Source organism: Phaseolus vulgaris, chromosome 11 (assembly GCF_000499845.2).
Source record: "Phaseolus vulgaris cultivar G19833 chromosome 11, P. vulgaris v2.0, whole genome shotgun sequence".
In the NCBI taxonomy this organism is placed as follows: Eukaryota; Viridiplantae; Streptophyta; class Magnoliopsida; order Fabales; family Fabaceae; genus Phaseolus; species Phaseolus vulgaris.
Window position 1 is genome coordinate 24,499,103 of NC_023749.2, and position 11,265 is coordinate 24,510,367.

Below are 11,265 nucleotides of genomic sequence, written 5' to 3' on the forward strand. Positions count from 1 at the left end.
CCCAGTTTCATACGACCTGTTCGACGTGAAGCAATATCAAGGCGAGACCTTGAAGGAATACATAAACCGTTTTGGGGCACAACTGGTGAAGGTTGGCACCACAGAAGAGCCCATGATCGTGTACGCATTCAGAAAGGGGGTGTGCCCCGGGCCTTTCTGCGAGTCAATCATTCGCAACCGCCCCAAGACTTTTGCTGAGATAAGGCGTCGCGCGGTGGAACACATCGCCTCTGAGGGTGAACTGTATGAGAAATGCACAAGTGTTGCGCCCGCGCGCCCAAGAGCACAGACGCGCGCACAACCCGCCAGGGTCCACGAGGCCACGACAGGGAGGAAGAACCAAGACAGGAAGCGCCCTACGAGAGGCAAGAAGGCCTCAACCCAGGGGTCGAGCAGAGGGAAACAGGCCAGTGAGGGAAGGAAATAAACCGTTGAGGCACAATTTTGTGGTAGAGCTAAAAGACCTCATTGTTGTGCCCAACATAGCGGACAAGTTGAGGCCACCGGTGAAGTCTGACCAGGTGCTGGGACCCTACAAAGAGTCGTGGTGCAAGGTTCACGAGGCGTTCGGGCACCATATCAACAACTGCTTAGCGTTGGGCTATCAGTTGGATGAGCTTGTGAAGAATGGCTTCCTAAAGGATTACCTTGCTGGGGCTGCTGCAACCACAACCCTGGCGATACCAGAGGAGGGTCAGGCGCATGAAATGCCAATCCATGGAGAGGTGCACACCATTTCCGGTGGCTTCTCCGGAGGAGGGCCCACTGCCTCTCAGCGTAAGAGGTACGTGAGGTTAGTGAATTCAGTTGCTGAGGAATTTTCGGATGACTTGTGGGAGTCAGACCTCGTGTTCACAAGAGCTGACCTACGTGACGTCGTCCCACATGACAATGACCCAGTGATCATTTCGGTCGTCACCGCCGGAAGAAAGGTGCATAGGGTTCTCGTCGACCAGGGCAGTTCCGCGGATGTCATGTTTTGGTCGACCTTCAACAAGCTACAGTTGTCCCTTGACTTGTTGAGGCCCTACACTGGATACCTGTATGGGTTCGCGGACAACCTAGTTGAGGTACGTGGCTATCTAGAGCTAAGGACAACGTTTACCGATGGAGCGGTGTCACGTACCGAGAGTATTCGGTACTTAGTAGTAAACGCCAATTCAGCCTACAACATCTTGTTGGGCAGACCAACGCTGAATAGGCTAAGGGCAGTGTCCTCCACGCGCCACATGAAGATGAAGCTACCAGATCTTAGTGGAAAAGTGATCGTAATCAAGTCAGATAAGGAAGAGGCCCGAAAATGCTATGAAAATAGCCTGAAGACAAAGAGAGGCGTGGTCATGGTGATTGAACGACCACCCGTTTCAGATTCGCGAATGGAGTTGGATCCATTGGAAGAGGCGACGCCCGCGGAGTCTACGCCTGTCGAGGCCACACCTGCAGGGGCGACGCCTATAGAAGATGCGCGCGCACAAGGATGATAGGTGACGCCTCGCCAATGGAAGAAGTATACGGAGAGGTCTCACCCATGTAAAAAGCGTCAGGGGAGGCGACGCCCGATGCATTTGATAGGGTGATGCCAATAAAAGAGGATCACAGAAATGAGTCTCGTGCAGAGAGCGTGCGGGATAGGCGACCCCAACCAGTAGGCAATGTGGTAGAAAGGCAAATAGGGGGTAAGGTGTTCAAATTGGGATGCTTGTTGAGCCAGGAAGAACAAGATGAAGTGGCAGCAGTGATCTCACGCCACTTAGATGCATTCGCGTGGACTGCTGCGGACATGTCAGGCATCGACCCAGATTTTTTGTGCCACCATCTTACCATGGACGCCAAGGTTTGCCCTGTGTGACAGAGAAGGAGGAAGTTCAATGAAGAGCGATGCCTCGTCGTTAAGGAAGAGACGCTGAAATTGCTAAGCGCCGGACACATCAGGGAGATACAATACCCTGAGTGGCTGGCCAACGTAGTTCCAGTGAAGAAGGCGAATGGGAAGTGGAGGATGTGCGTCGACTTCACATATTTGAACAAGGCGTGCCCCAAAGATTCGTACCCGCTGCCCAACATCGACGCGTTGGTGGACAGCGCCTCAGGCTCCAAAATGCTGAGTTTCATGGACGCATTCTCAGGTTATAATCAGATCAAGATGCACCCAAGAGATGAATGTAAAACGGCGTTCATAACGGAGACATGCAGTTACTGTTATAAGGTGATGCCGTTTGGGTTGAAAAATGCAGGCGCCACCTACCAGAGGCTAATGGACAAGGTCCTGGCACCCATGTTGGGAAGGAACATCCAGGCCTACGTAGATGACATAGTGGTGACTTCGCATGAGAGAGGGCAGCACGCGGCGGATCTGGAAGAGCTGTTCGCCACGATAGCCAGATACCGCCTTAAGTTAAACCCGGAGAAATGCGTTTTTGGCGTGGAGGCGTAAAGGCGAACCCTGACAAGTGTGTAGCTATCATCGCCATAAGGAGCCCAACCTCAGTTAAAGAAGTTCATCAATTGACTGGGAGGATGGCAGCCCTGTCTAGGTTCGTGTCTGCTGGAGGGAAGAAGGGTCACCCTTACTTCCAGTGCCTAAAGAGGAATAGCCGTTTTGCATGGACAGATGAGTGTGAAGCAACATTCCTCAAGTTGAAGGAGTACTTGGCGACGCCACCTGTGCTTTGCAAGCCACGGGCAGGCGTCCCCCTCCGATTATACTTTGCAGTAACAGAGTGGGCCATCAGCTCTGTGTTGGTCCAGGACGCCTTGCAAGGCCTTGCAAGGCCCAGAATTGAGGTACCAGTCACTGGAGAAGGCGGCATTAGCGGTGGTGTTCTCAGTCAGAAGGCTCCACCATTATTTTCATAGTTTCACAGTGGTGGTGATGACGAACCTCCCCATCCAGAAAGTACTTCAGAAGCCAAACATAGCTCGGAGGATGGTTCGCTGGGTGGTGGAGCTGTCATAGTTTGATATCCAGTATGAACCCAGGGGATCCATCAAGGGGTAAGTCTACGCAGATTTCGTGGCAGAGCTCTCACCAGGAGGAGACCCTAAAGAGGTGGAGTTAGGGTCACAGTGGATGCTCTCAGTGGATGGGTCCTCCAACCAGTAGGGGAGTGGAGCTGGAATAATCTTGGAGGGGCCTAACGGAGTGTTGATCGAGCAAGCCTTACGCTTCGCCTTCAAAGCAAGCAATAACCAAGCGGAGTACGAGGCGCTGATTGCTAGGATGCTTTTGGCCAAAGAAATGGGCGCTCAAAGCCTCTTGGCAAAGAGTGATTCCCAGTTGGTCATAGGACAAGTAACAGGGGAGTACCAGGCAAAGGATCCGCAGATGGCTGCGTACTTGAGGTACGTCGAAAGTTTGAAGGGAGCCTTCACTACGTTTGAGCTAGTGCATGTCCCTGGAGAACAAAATGCCAGAGCTGACCTGCTTGCCAAGCTAGCCAGCTCAGGCAAGGGGGGAAGACAAAGGACAGTCATCCAAGAGATGCTCAAAACGCCGTGAAAGTTCGTGGCGGACAACATGGTGGATGTCCTTCACATTAGCGCAGCAAGAGGAAAGCCAAGGAGCCATCGCTCTTTGATTCAAGATACAGCGAGGGCACCCCGCATCAGCACCTACGCGGCCTCGTCCAAAGGAGAGAAGGGCATGCATGTATGCGCCTTGGAGGAAGGCGACACGTGGATGACACCTTATAGGCGATTCATTGCAGATGAAATTCTCCCAGCAGAGCCTGAAGAAGGGAAGAAGATAAAGAAGAACTCTGCAAGGTAGACCCTCGTTGATGGAGTGTTATTTAGGCATGGGTTCACGCATCCAATTCTGACATGCGTGAGTGGCGACGAGTGTACGAGGATCATGTCAGAGCTTCACAAGGGGATTTGCGGAAGCCATGTGGGGGAAGATCATTGGCTTCCAAGGTGATTCGCGCAGGGTTTTATTGGCCTTCGGTGAGGGAGGATTGTGTAAGATAAGCCCAGCGATGCAAGTAGTGCCAGATGCATGCAGATTGGCATAAGGCAACTCCAGAGGAACTGAGATCGATTTAGAGCCCATGGCCCTTCCACACATGGGGAATCGATATTTTGGGGCCTTTCCCTCTGGCGATAAGGCAGATGAAGTATTTGATAGTCGCCATCGAGTACTTCACGAAGTGGATAGAGGCAGAACCAGTGGCACAGATCACTGCGCACAAGGTACAACACTTTGTTTGGAAGAAAATTGTGTCGTTTCGGGGTGCCGAGGAGTCTCATCTCAGATAATGGCACTCAGTTTGCGAGCCAACAGTTAGGGAAGCTGTTTGCAGAAGTGGGAATCAAGCAGGTGTTCGCATCAGTCGAACACCCCCAGACGAATGGACAGGTAGAGTCAGTGAATAGAGTTTTGTTGAGGGGATTGAAGCGAAGGCTTGAGAAGGCTAAAGGGGCGTGGGCAGAAGAAGTACCAAGGATCGTGTGGGCTTACCACACCACGCCTCAATCTTCCACCATGGAGACACCATGCAGTCTAGTGTACGGGTCAGATGCCATGATCCCAGTAGAGATCCACGAGAGTTCTCCGCGTTTCCTAAGCTTTCTGGCAGAAGAATCCAACGAAGAGAGAAAGGTGAATCTAGACCTGTTAGACGAGGCCAGAGAGGAAGCAAGGATAAAGGCTGAAGCCGTGAAGAGAAGAGTAGAGCATCAGTACAACTCTAAGGTGAAGCTGCGGCAGTTCCAGGTTGGCGACCTGGTCATGAGGAAGGCTTATCTTTACGAGTTGGAGAACAAGTTGTCTCCCAAGTGGACCGGACCCTTCAGAGTAACCGAAGCCAAGGGAAACGGTTCGTACAATCTAGAGACTTTAGAAGGAGGCGCCCATTCCACGCAGTTGGAATGCGGCCAATTTAAAATTTTATTTTAGTTGAAAGTTATGTTTGAAAGTTATGAAACACACAATTGTAAAGGGGACACTCTTTTTCCCTCTCGGGGGTTTTTTAATGAGGTCACCCAAGTAAAAAAGAAAGTTCAAGTAAAGCTTTGTTTCAGTTTTTCCCTTCCACACGATGTAATAGCCAAGATTCACCAAGATAAGGCGTCGCCCAGACAAGGAGTCGCCAAGAAGAGGTGTCGCCAAGATGAGGCGTCGCCAAGAGTAGGCGTCGCCAGGCGTAGGCTTCGCCAAGTTGAGACATCGCCAGATAAGGGAGCTAGCGTTAAAATCAGAGCAAGTAAAGGCAGCACATACTCGTTTGTAGAGATCAACCCATTAGCAAGGTACGTTTAGTATATGTTAAAATTTGGGTGTCTAGTCCCTGAGCAGGGGTTAAGGGATTCCTTCGGGACGCCCCCTCCTCAGGTATGAATAGCTAGCCCCGGTGTCTGGTGTTTAGACACCTCGCAAGGAAGTGGCGGGGGGCGTTTCCATCGAGCGTGGGCATCAGGCAGTAAGAAGTTTGGGAGCAGTGGAGAACCAGGTCACTTGGTGCAGATACACGCAGCTGAGGAGAAGTGTCATCCTCCGGGAAACCTTCTCCTTGGGTGTAATCGCCAAAACCTCCGGTCATTTTGGTGTTTAGACACACCAGGGACGATACGGCGATGCTTACAGCACACCTCTCCCTGGGCGTGGGCACCAAGAACACTTATCGCCTTGGTGTTTTCAGACACTCTGGGGACGAAACGGCACTACCCCCGAGTGGGCCTCTCCCCAGGCATGGGCACTAAGCGCGTAGAGATAAGGGCTAAGTTGCCTTGGTGTTTAGACACCCCGTGGATGATACGGCGCTGGGGTATAGGCCTCTCCACGGGTGTGGGCACCAGAAGCGTAACTTTGTCCCAAGTGTTTAGACACGCTGAGGACGATACGACCTTGCGTTCAACAGGTCTCTCCTCGAGCGTGGACACACAATACAGAACAGATAAGTCCTCCTCGCCCTCGAGCAATGTTGAGGCCACAGAAGAACAGGTAAGATAAGCCCCCCTCACTTTCGAGCGATGTTGAGGCCTGTACCGCCCTGGTAGTCGGAAGTGATGACGTGGCATCAAGCTACAGTATCGGCGTGTTGACAAGACGCCAGGTTGGCAGAAGGGAAAGAAGTCGGGGGGCTCGTGAAGTCGCCAGTTATTAAGTTGGCGTGTTCCGATCTCCAGCATACCAGAACCGGCGATCACCGGGTTAAAGATGAAGTCGCTAGATGTAAACTCAGGCGACCGGGTGATTGGAGATCGCCAGAACAAGCACATCGCCGAAGATAAAGGTGGTGCAGATTATGAAGGCGGCCGGCGAGACCACAGGGAAGGTGTACGAAGGCACCCTAACTAGCCAATTCTAGTAGAGATCGCGCTCCCAAGTTAGCTATCCACTGGGCAGTACCATGCATAAGTAACTTAGCCAAAAGAGAGTCAGAAGCAGCGCCCAAGTCAAGGAGGCTCCAGATGATGGCACGTGTACGACTGGATGCGAGCCACGTGTCCAGCTGCGTAACTGCCAGGAGAGAGAAAGTGACCAGGTATAAAAGGGTTTCCCAACGAACTTTTGAGTTACGCACGTTCAGATTGTATTCTTTACGCTTGCGAGTTCTTGAGCATACTGTGAGAGAGAACATTGCACGGTTCCTTGAGAGTTCCTGAGTGTTTGCTCTTGAAGTATTTGGTGGTTCAGTCACTGACTTGGGCGTTGGAGTGCGATCGGCCGCAGCGGCGCCGCTCTGTTCTTTTGCAGGTTCTTGAGGTGGATCGTGACGAAGGACGGAGGTTGAAGCGGTGCGCACGTCGATCCAAGTTTGATGAGGCAAGTTCCAGCGTTTTGGTCAACAGGCAGGATCATCAGGCGCCCACCGTGGGGCCGTGTAAAACCTGTTCCCATCCACAGCGTGAGTTCTTGGAGGTTTTCGTAGTTTCCTGCGTGGTTGTGTGCTGGTGCAACCATCGTTCGCTGTTCGTTTGAGATTTGTTCGGTGATTTCGCGTTTTCCACCGATCGTTTGGGTTTTTGTTCGGTGAGGTGAAGTTTTCTGCTGTTTTCGCGAGATTTGTTCGGTGAAGTTTGAGCTCTTTGGCTCGTTTTGTTATCCGTGGGAGAAGCGGTGGTTTCTGGTGGAATTGCAGGTTTCTGTGGAGGTTCGCTGTGTTCTTGAGTTTCTTGCGAAGTTTTGCGAGGTTCTGACCCATTGATCGCTGAATCGATCGTAGCCGAAGTAAGTGTTGTTCGCTGCATTCTGTGATTCGCCAAGTTTCATGAGAAAAATGAGAAGCAATCGTTCAAGTCCAGTTGCGCCCGTCGCTGTTGAAGGCGCCGCCGCCATGACCATGGCGCAGATGGTAGAGATTATGCGTTCGTTGCAGGCAATTGTGGAAGCCTCGCGCATAGAACAGGCGAGAATGCATGAGGACCTGGCCGCCTCTCGGGCCAGGAATGATGAGCTTAGCAAGGTGATTGAAGAGCTGCGTCAAGCTCTTCAGGAGCAGCAAGGGCGTCCTATTGCTGAAGAGGTTGCGCCGTCGTCACCACCTCGTGTTTTTCCTATGCCTTTCGCTCAGGCGATTACTGACACGCCTATTCCTACGAGTGTGGTACCTGTTAAGGCTGCTTTCACCGGCGTAGAGGATCCTGAGGCTCATCTCACCACGTTCCATACGCAGATGATGCTGTCGGGAGGATCAGACGCCGTATACTGCAAGATGTTCGTGAGCACGCTCCAGGGAATGGCGTTGGAGTGGTTTGTGAGCCTGCCTAACGGTCACATAACCAATTTCCAACAGTTCTCGAAGATTTTCGTCGAGCAGTATATCGTGAATAAGGCACCGCCCAGGGTGTCTTACGATTTGTTTGATATAAGGCAATATCAGGGAGAGTCCCTCAGGGACTACTTGAATCGCTTTGGGGCACAGATGGTCAGATCACCGGCTAAAGATGAAGAAATGCTAGTCTACGCATTTAAGAAGGGCGTGCTGCCGGGACCATTCTGCGAGGCATTGATCAGGGCTCACCCCGCCACGTTTGCTGAGGTTAGGCGACTTGCGGTGGCCCACATCGTCGACGAGAGTGAAGTCGCCGAGAAGAGAGGAAGCGTGGCTCCCGCTAGGCCACGCGCCCAGACCAAGATCCAGCCACAGAGGGTTCTGGAGACAGCGGCGGCCAGAAGGGATCAGAGGACTCGCCATCCTTATGATCCAAGGAAGAACAAGGGCAGGAGCCAAGGGCGCCAGCAACCAGCACGCCGGGAATACAATCGCCCGCCTAAGCACAAGTTTGTCATGGGATTGGCGGACCTGATCGCCATTCCCAACATATCCGCTAGGTTGAAAGCGCCAGAGAAGGTGGGCGACAAGGTGCTGGGACCAAAGCCAGACGCCTGGTGTGAGTTTCACCAAGGCTTTGGCCACACCGTGGATTCGTGTTTAGCTTTAGGATACCAGCTCGACGATCTGGTAAAGAGCGGGTTCCTAAATGACTATTTACTGGACAGAAGGACGGGGGGCGCGTCGAGCTCCCAACCAGCAGGTGGAGAAGCCCAGCAGCACGAGATGCCTACGCACGGGGAAATCCACACCATTGCATGGGGTTTCTCAGGAGGTGGATGCACCGCATCACAGAGGAAGAGGTACGCGAGGTCTGTGATGACGGTGGATATGTTTGAAGACCACTCGCCGGAAGTGGACATTACATTCACCAAGCAGGATCTTCGGGACGTTGTGCCTCATGACAACGATCCCATAGTCATCTCGTTGATCACAGCAGGAAGAAAGGTCCACAGGGTGCTGGTGGACCAAGGAAGCTCGGCAGACGTGATGTTCTGGCCGACTTTCACGCAGTTGGAGCTGCCCCTTGACCAGCTGAGGCCCTATGGAGGGTGTTTGTATGGTTTCGCTGGTGACCAGGTGGAGGTCAGGGGGTACATAGAGCTGAGGACTACGTTTACAGACGAGGCGGGTTCGAGAACGGAGAAAATTAAATACCTTGTTGTAAACGCTCCTTCAGCCTACAACATCCTGTTGGGAAGGCCCACGCTCAATCGGATAGGCGCTATACCGTCGACTCGGCACATGAAGGTGAAGTTGCCGTCTATGGATGGGGTGGTGATCACCATCAAATCCGATCAGAAAGAAGCAAAGAAGTGCTATGAGAATAGCCTGAAAAACAAAAGATCGGTGAGTTACGTAACAACCACCCCGCCTCCCGGTGTGAAGCCCAGGTCGACGATAATAGAAGAGACCGCCGGAAGAGACGTGGAGATGGTGGATGCTGAGCTAGGGCAGGGGAATGCCGGTCCGGAGGAAGAAAAGGCGAGGAATCGCCCTGAGGAAGCGAGAGAACTGGAATCGCCAGGGCGGTGATCGCCAGAGAAACCAGACCAAAACCCGTCGAGCAGTGGCTCGAGAGAGAGATCGGGGGAAAAATCTTCAAGTTGGGAAGATCCCTGGAGGTTGAGCTCCAGGACCAGATTGCCAAGGTGATAGAACGGCATCTGGATGCGTTTGCATGGTCCGCTTCGGACATGCCCGGGATCGATCCCGACTTCTTGTGCCATCATCTGGCGATGGACAACTTGGTGAGACCAGTGCGGCAAAGATGAAGAAAGTTCAACGAGGAGAGGAGGCAGGCGATTAAGGACGAAACACAGAAACTCCTCGCTGCGGGCCACATCAGGGAAGTCCAGTACCCTGAATGGTTGGCAAATGTCGTGCTGGTGAAGAAGAGTAATGGGAAATGGCGCATGTGCGTCGATTTCACTGATCTGAACAAGGCTTGCTCAAAGGATTCATATTGATCCGATCGGTCATCGGTAGTCGATGACGTCAGCTTCAGAGAACCACGTGGACCACTCGCAGGGTGACACGTGGACCAGGTGGCAGAGAGGTCGGGGGACGATCGCCAAGAGAGGTGATCGGTGGTCAATAACCAAGTTACCACCGACAGATCAGGCGGCAGAGAGGTCGGGGGATAGATCACCCAGAATGGTGATCGGTGGTCAGTAGCCAAGTGACCACCAGCAGATCAGTTCCTAGACTTGCGCCTGGAGGCAGAGCGCGATAAGCGAATAAACACTGATCAGTCATCGGGTGTACTGTCGTCGGGGTCTCGTGTTACACGCAGTTAAACGGGGACTAAGGTTCCCAGCGAGAGCGTTACGCATGGACCTCGCATGAGCACACCTCAAGGAATCGTGCACGAGAGTGGCCTGAGGGAACTAGTAAGCCAGTCGGTGATTGGTGATTCCCTCAACCCATTACGTGCGTGGCATCGTGAAGGGTAAGTCGCCTACGCAGAGAGTAACGTTTGGTGAGTGTGCCTAGACCAGCCACACCCGACGTTCTCCTAAGAGTATGCAATTTACCCAGATAAGAGAAGCATCCTAAGTTATTCCGCAAGGGCGTAACTTAGGCAGACAAAGAGAGGCGCTAGAGCCCTTCCAGTAAGTGACACGTGTGTGGTTAGATGTGAGTTGCAGGCCTCCACGTGTCATCATCTGAGAGGGGTGCGGTCCAGACAAAAGAGCACTCCGTACCGCTAAAGGTACAGACAGGCGCAGCCAAGCGCAGACATGCGCAGACTCTCACGCTCCCCATTGCTGATTCTGAAGGTACGCTTTCTCTGAAAAGCATAACAGGGTTCTGACACATGCCAGAAAAGCATAACAGAATTCTGTTATGCCCAGAAGCAAAAAAAAGGAGAGAAAAAGGGAGAATCAGGGGGAGAGTGAAGGAGGAGAAAAAAAGATAGACGAAAAACAGAGTGCAAGTTTTTTCTCACACTCACATCACTAGTTTCCAGTTTCTGGTGGTTCTGTTGGACTAACTTGATCGTCGGAGTGCAAACGGCCGCTAGAGGCGCCGTCTGTGTGTTTTGCAGGTCACATTTGAAGACATCTGAGAGAAAGTTCGGGGAGTGATTCCGCAGAAGACGCAGTCGCGTAGACGGGGCAGAGAGTGCCACGAAGCGATTCCTCCACGTTCGAGTAGAGGGACGGGGCAAATCTTCGCAGATTTCGTGGTCGAGCTCTCATCTGAGGCGACACGAGTCGAAGGGGACGATTTCCGTTGGGTACTCTTAGTGGATGGATCGTCGAACCAGCAGGGTAGCGGTGCTGGAGTCATTTTGGAAGGACCCAACGGCGTGCTGATCGAACAATCTTTGAGGTTTGCCTTCAAAGCCAGCAACAATCAAGCAGAATATGAGGCGCTGATCGCCGGGATTTTGCTGGCAAAGGAGATGGGAGCGAGGGTGCTGATGGCTAAGAGTGACTCGCTGCTAGTCACAGGGCAAGTAACAGGCGAGTTCCAGGCTAAA

At 52.6% G+C, this 11,265-nt stretch overlaps 1 protein-coding gene across 1 annotated transcript; it reads left to right on the forward strand.

Annotated features, from left to right (window-relative positions):
* The first annotated feature begins 245 nt into the window (after positions 1–245).
* On the forward strand, positions 246–1,481 carry LOC137837543 (uncharacterized). The gene has a single exon (XM_068646565.1). The coding sequence runs from the start codon at positions 246–248 to the stop codon at positions 1,479–1,481; it is 1,236 nt and encodes a 411-aa protein (XP_068502666.1).
* Positions 1,482–11,265: the final 9,784 nt, after the last annotated feature.

Coding starts and splice junctions, on each gene's coding strand:
- LOC137837543 (XM_068646565.1), top strand. CDS start 246: ATGAGAAATGCACAAGTGTTGCGCCCGCGCGCCCAAGAGCACAGACGC.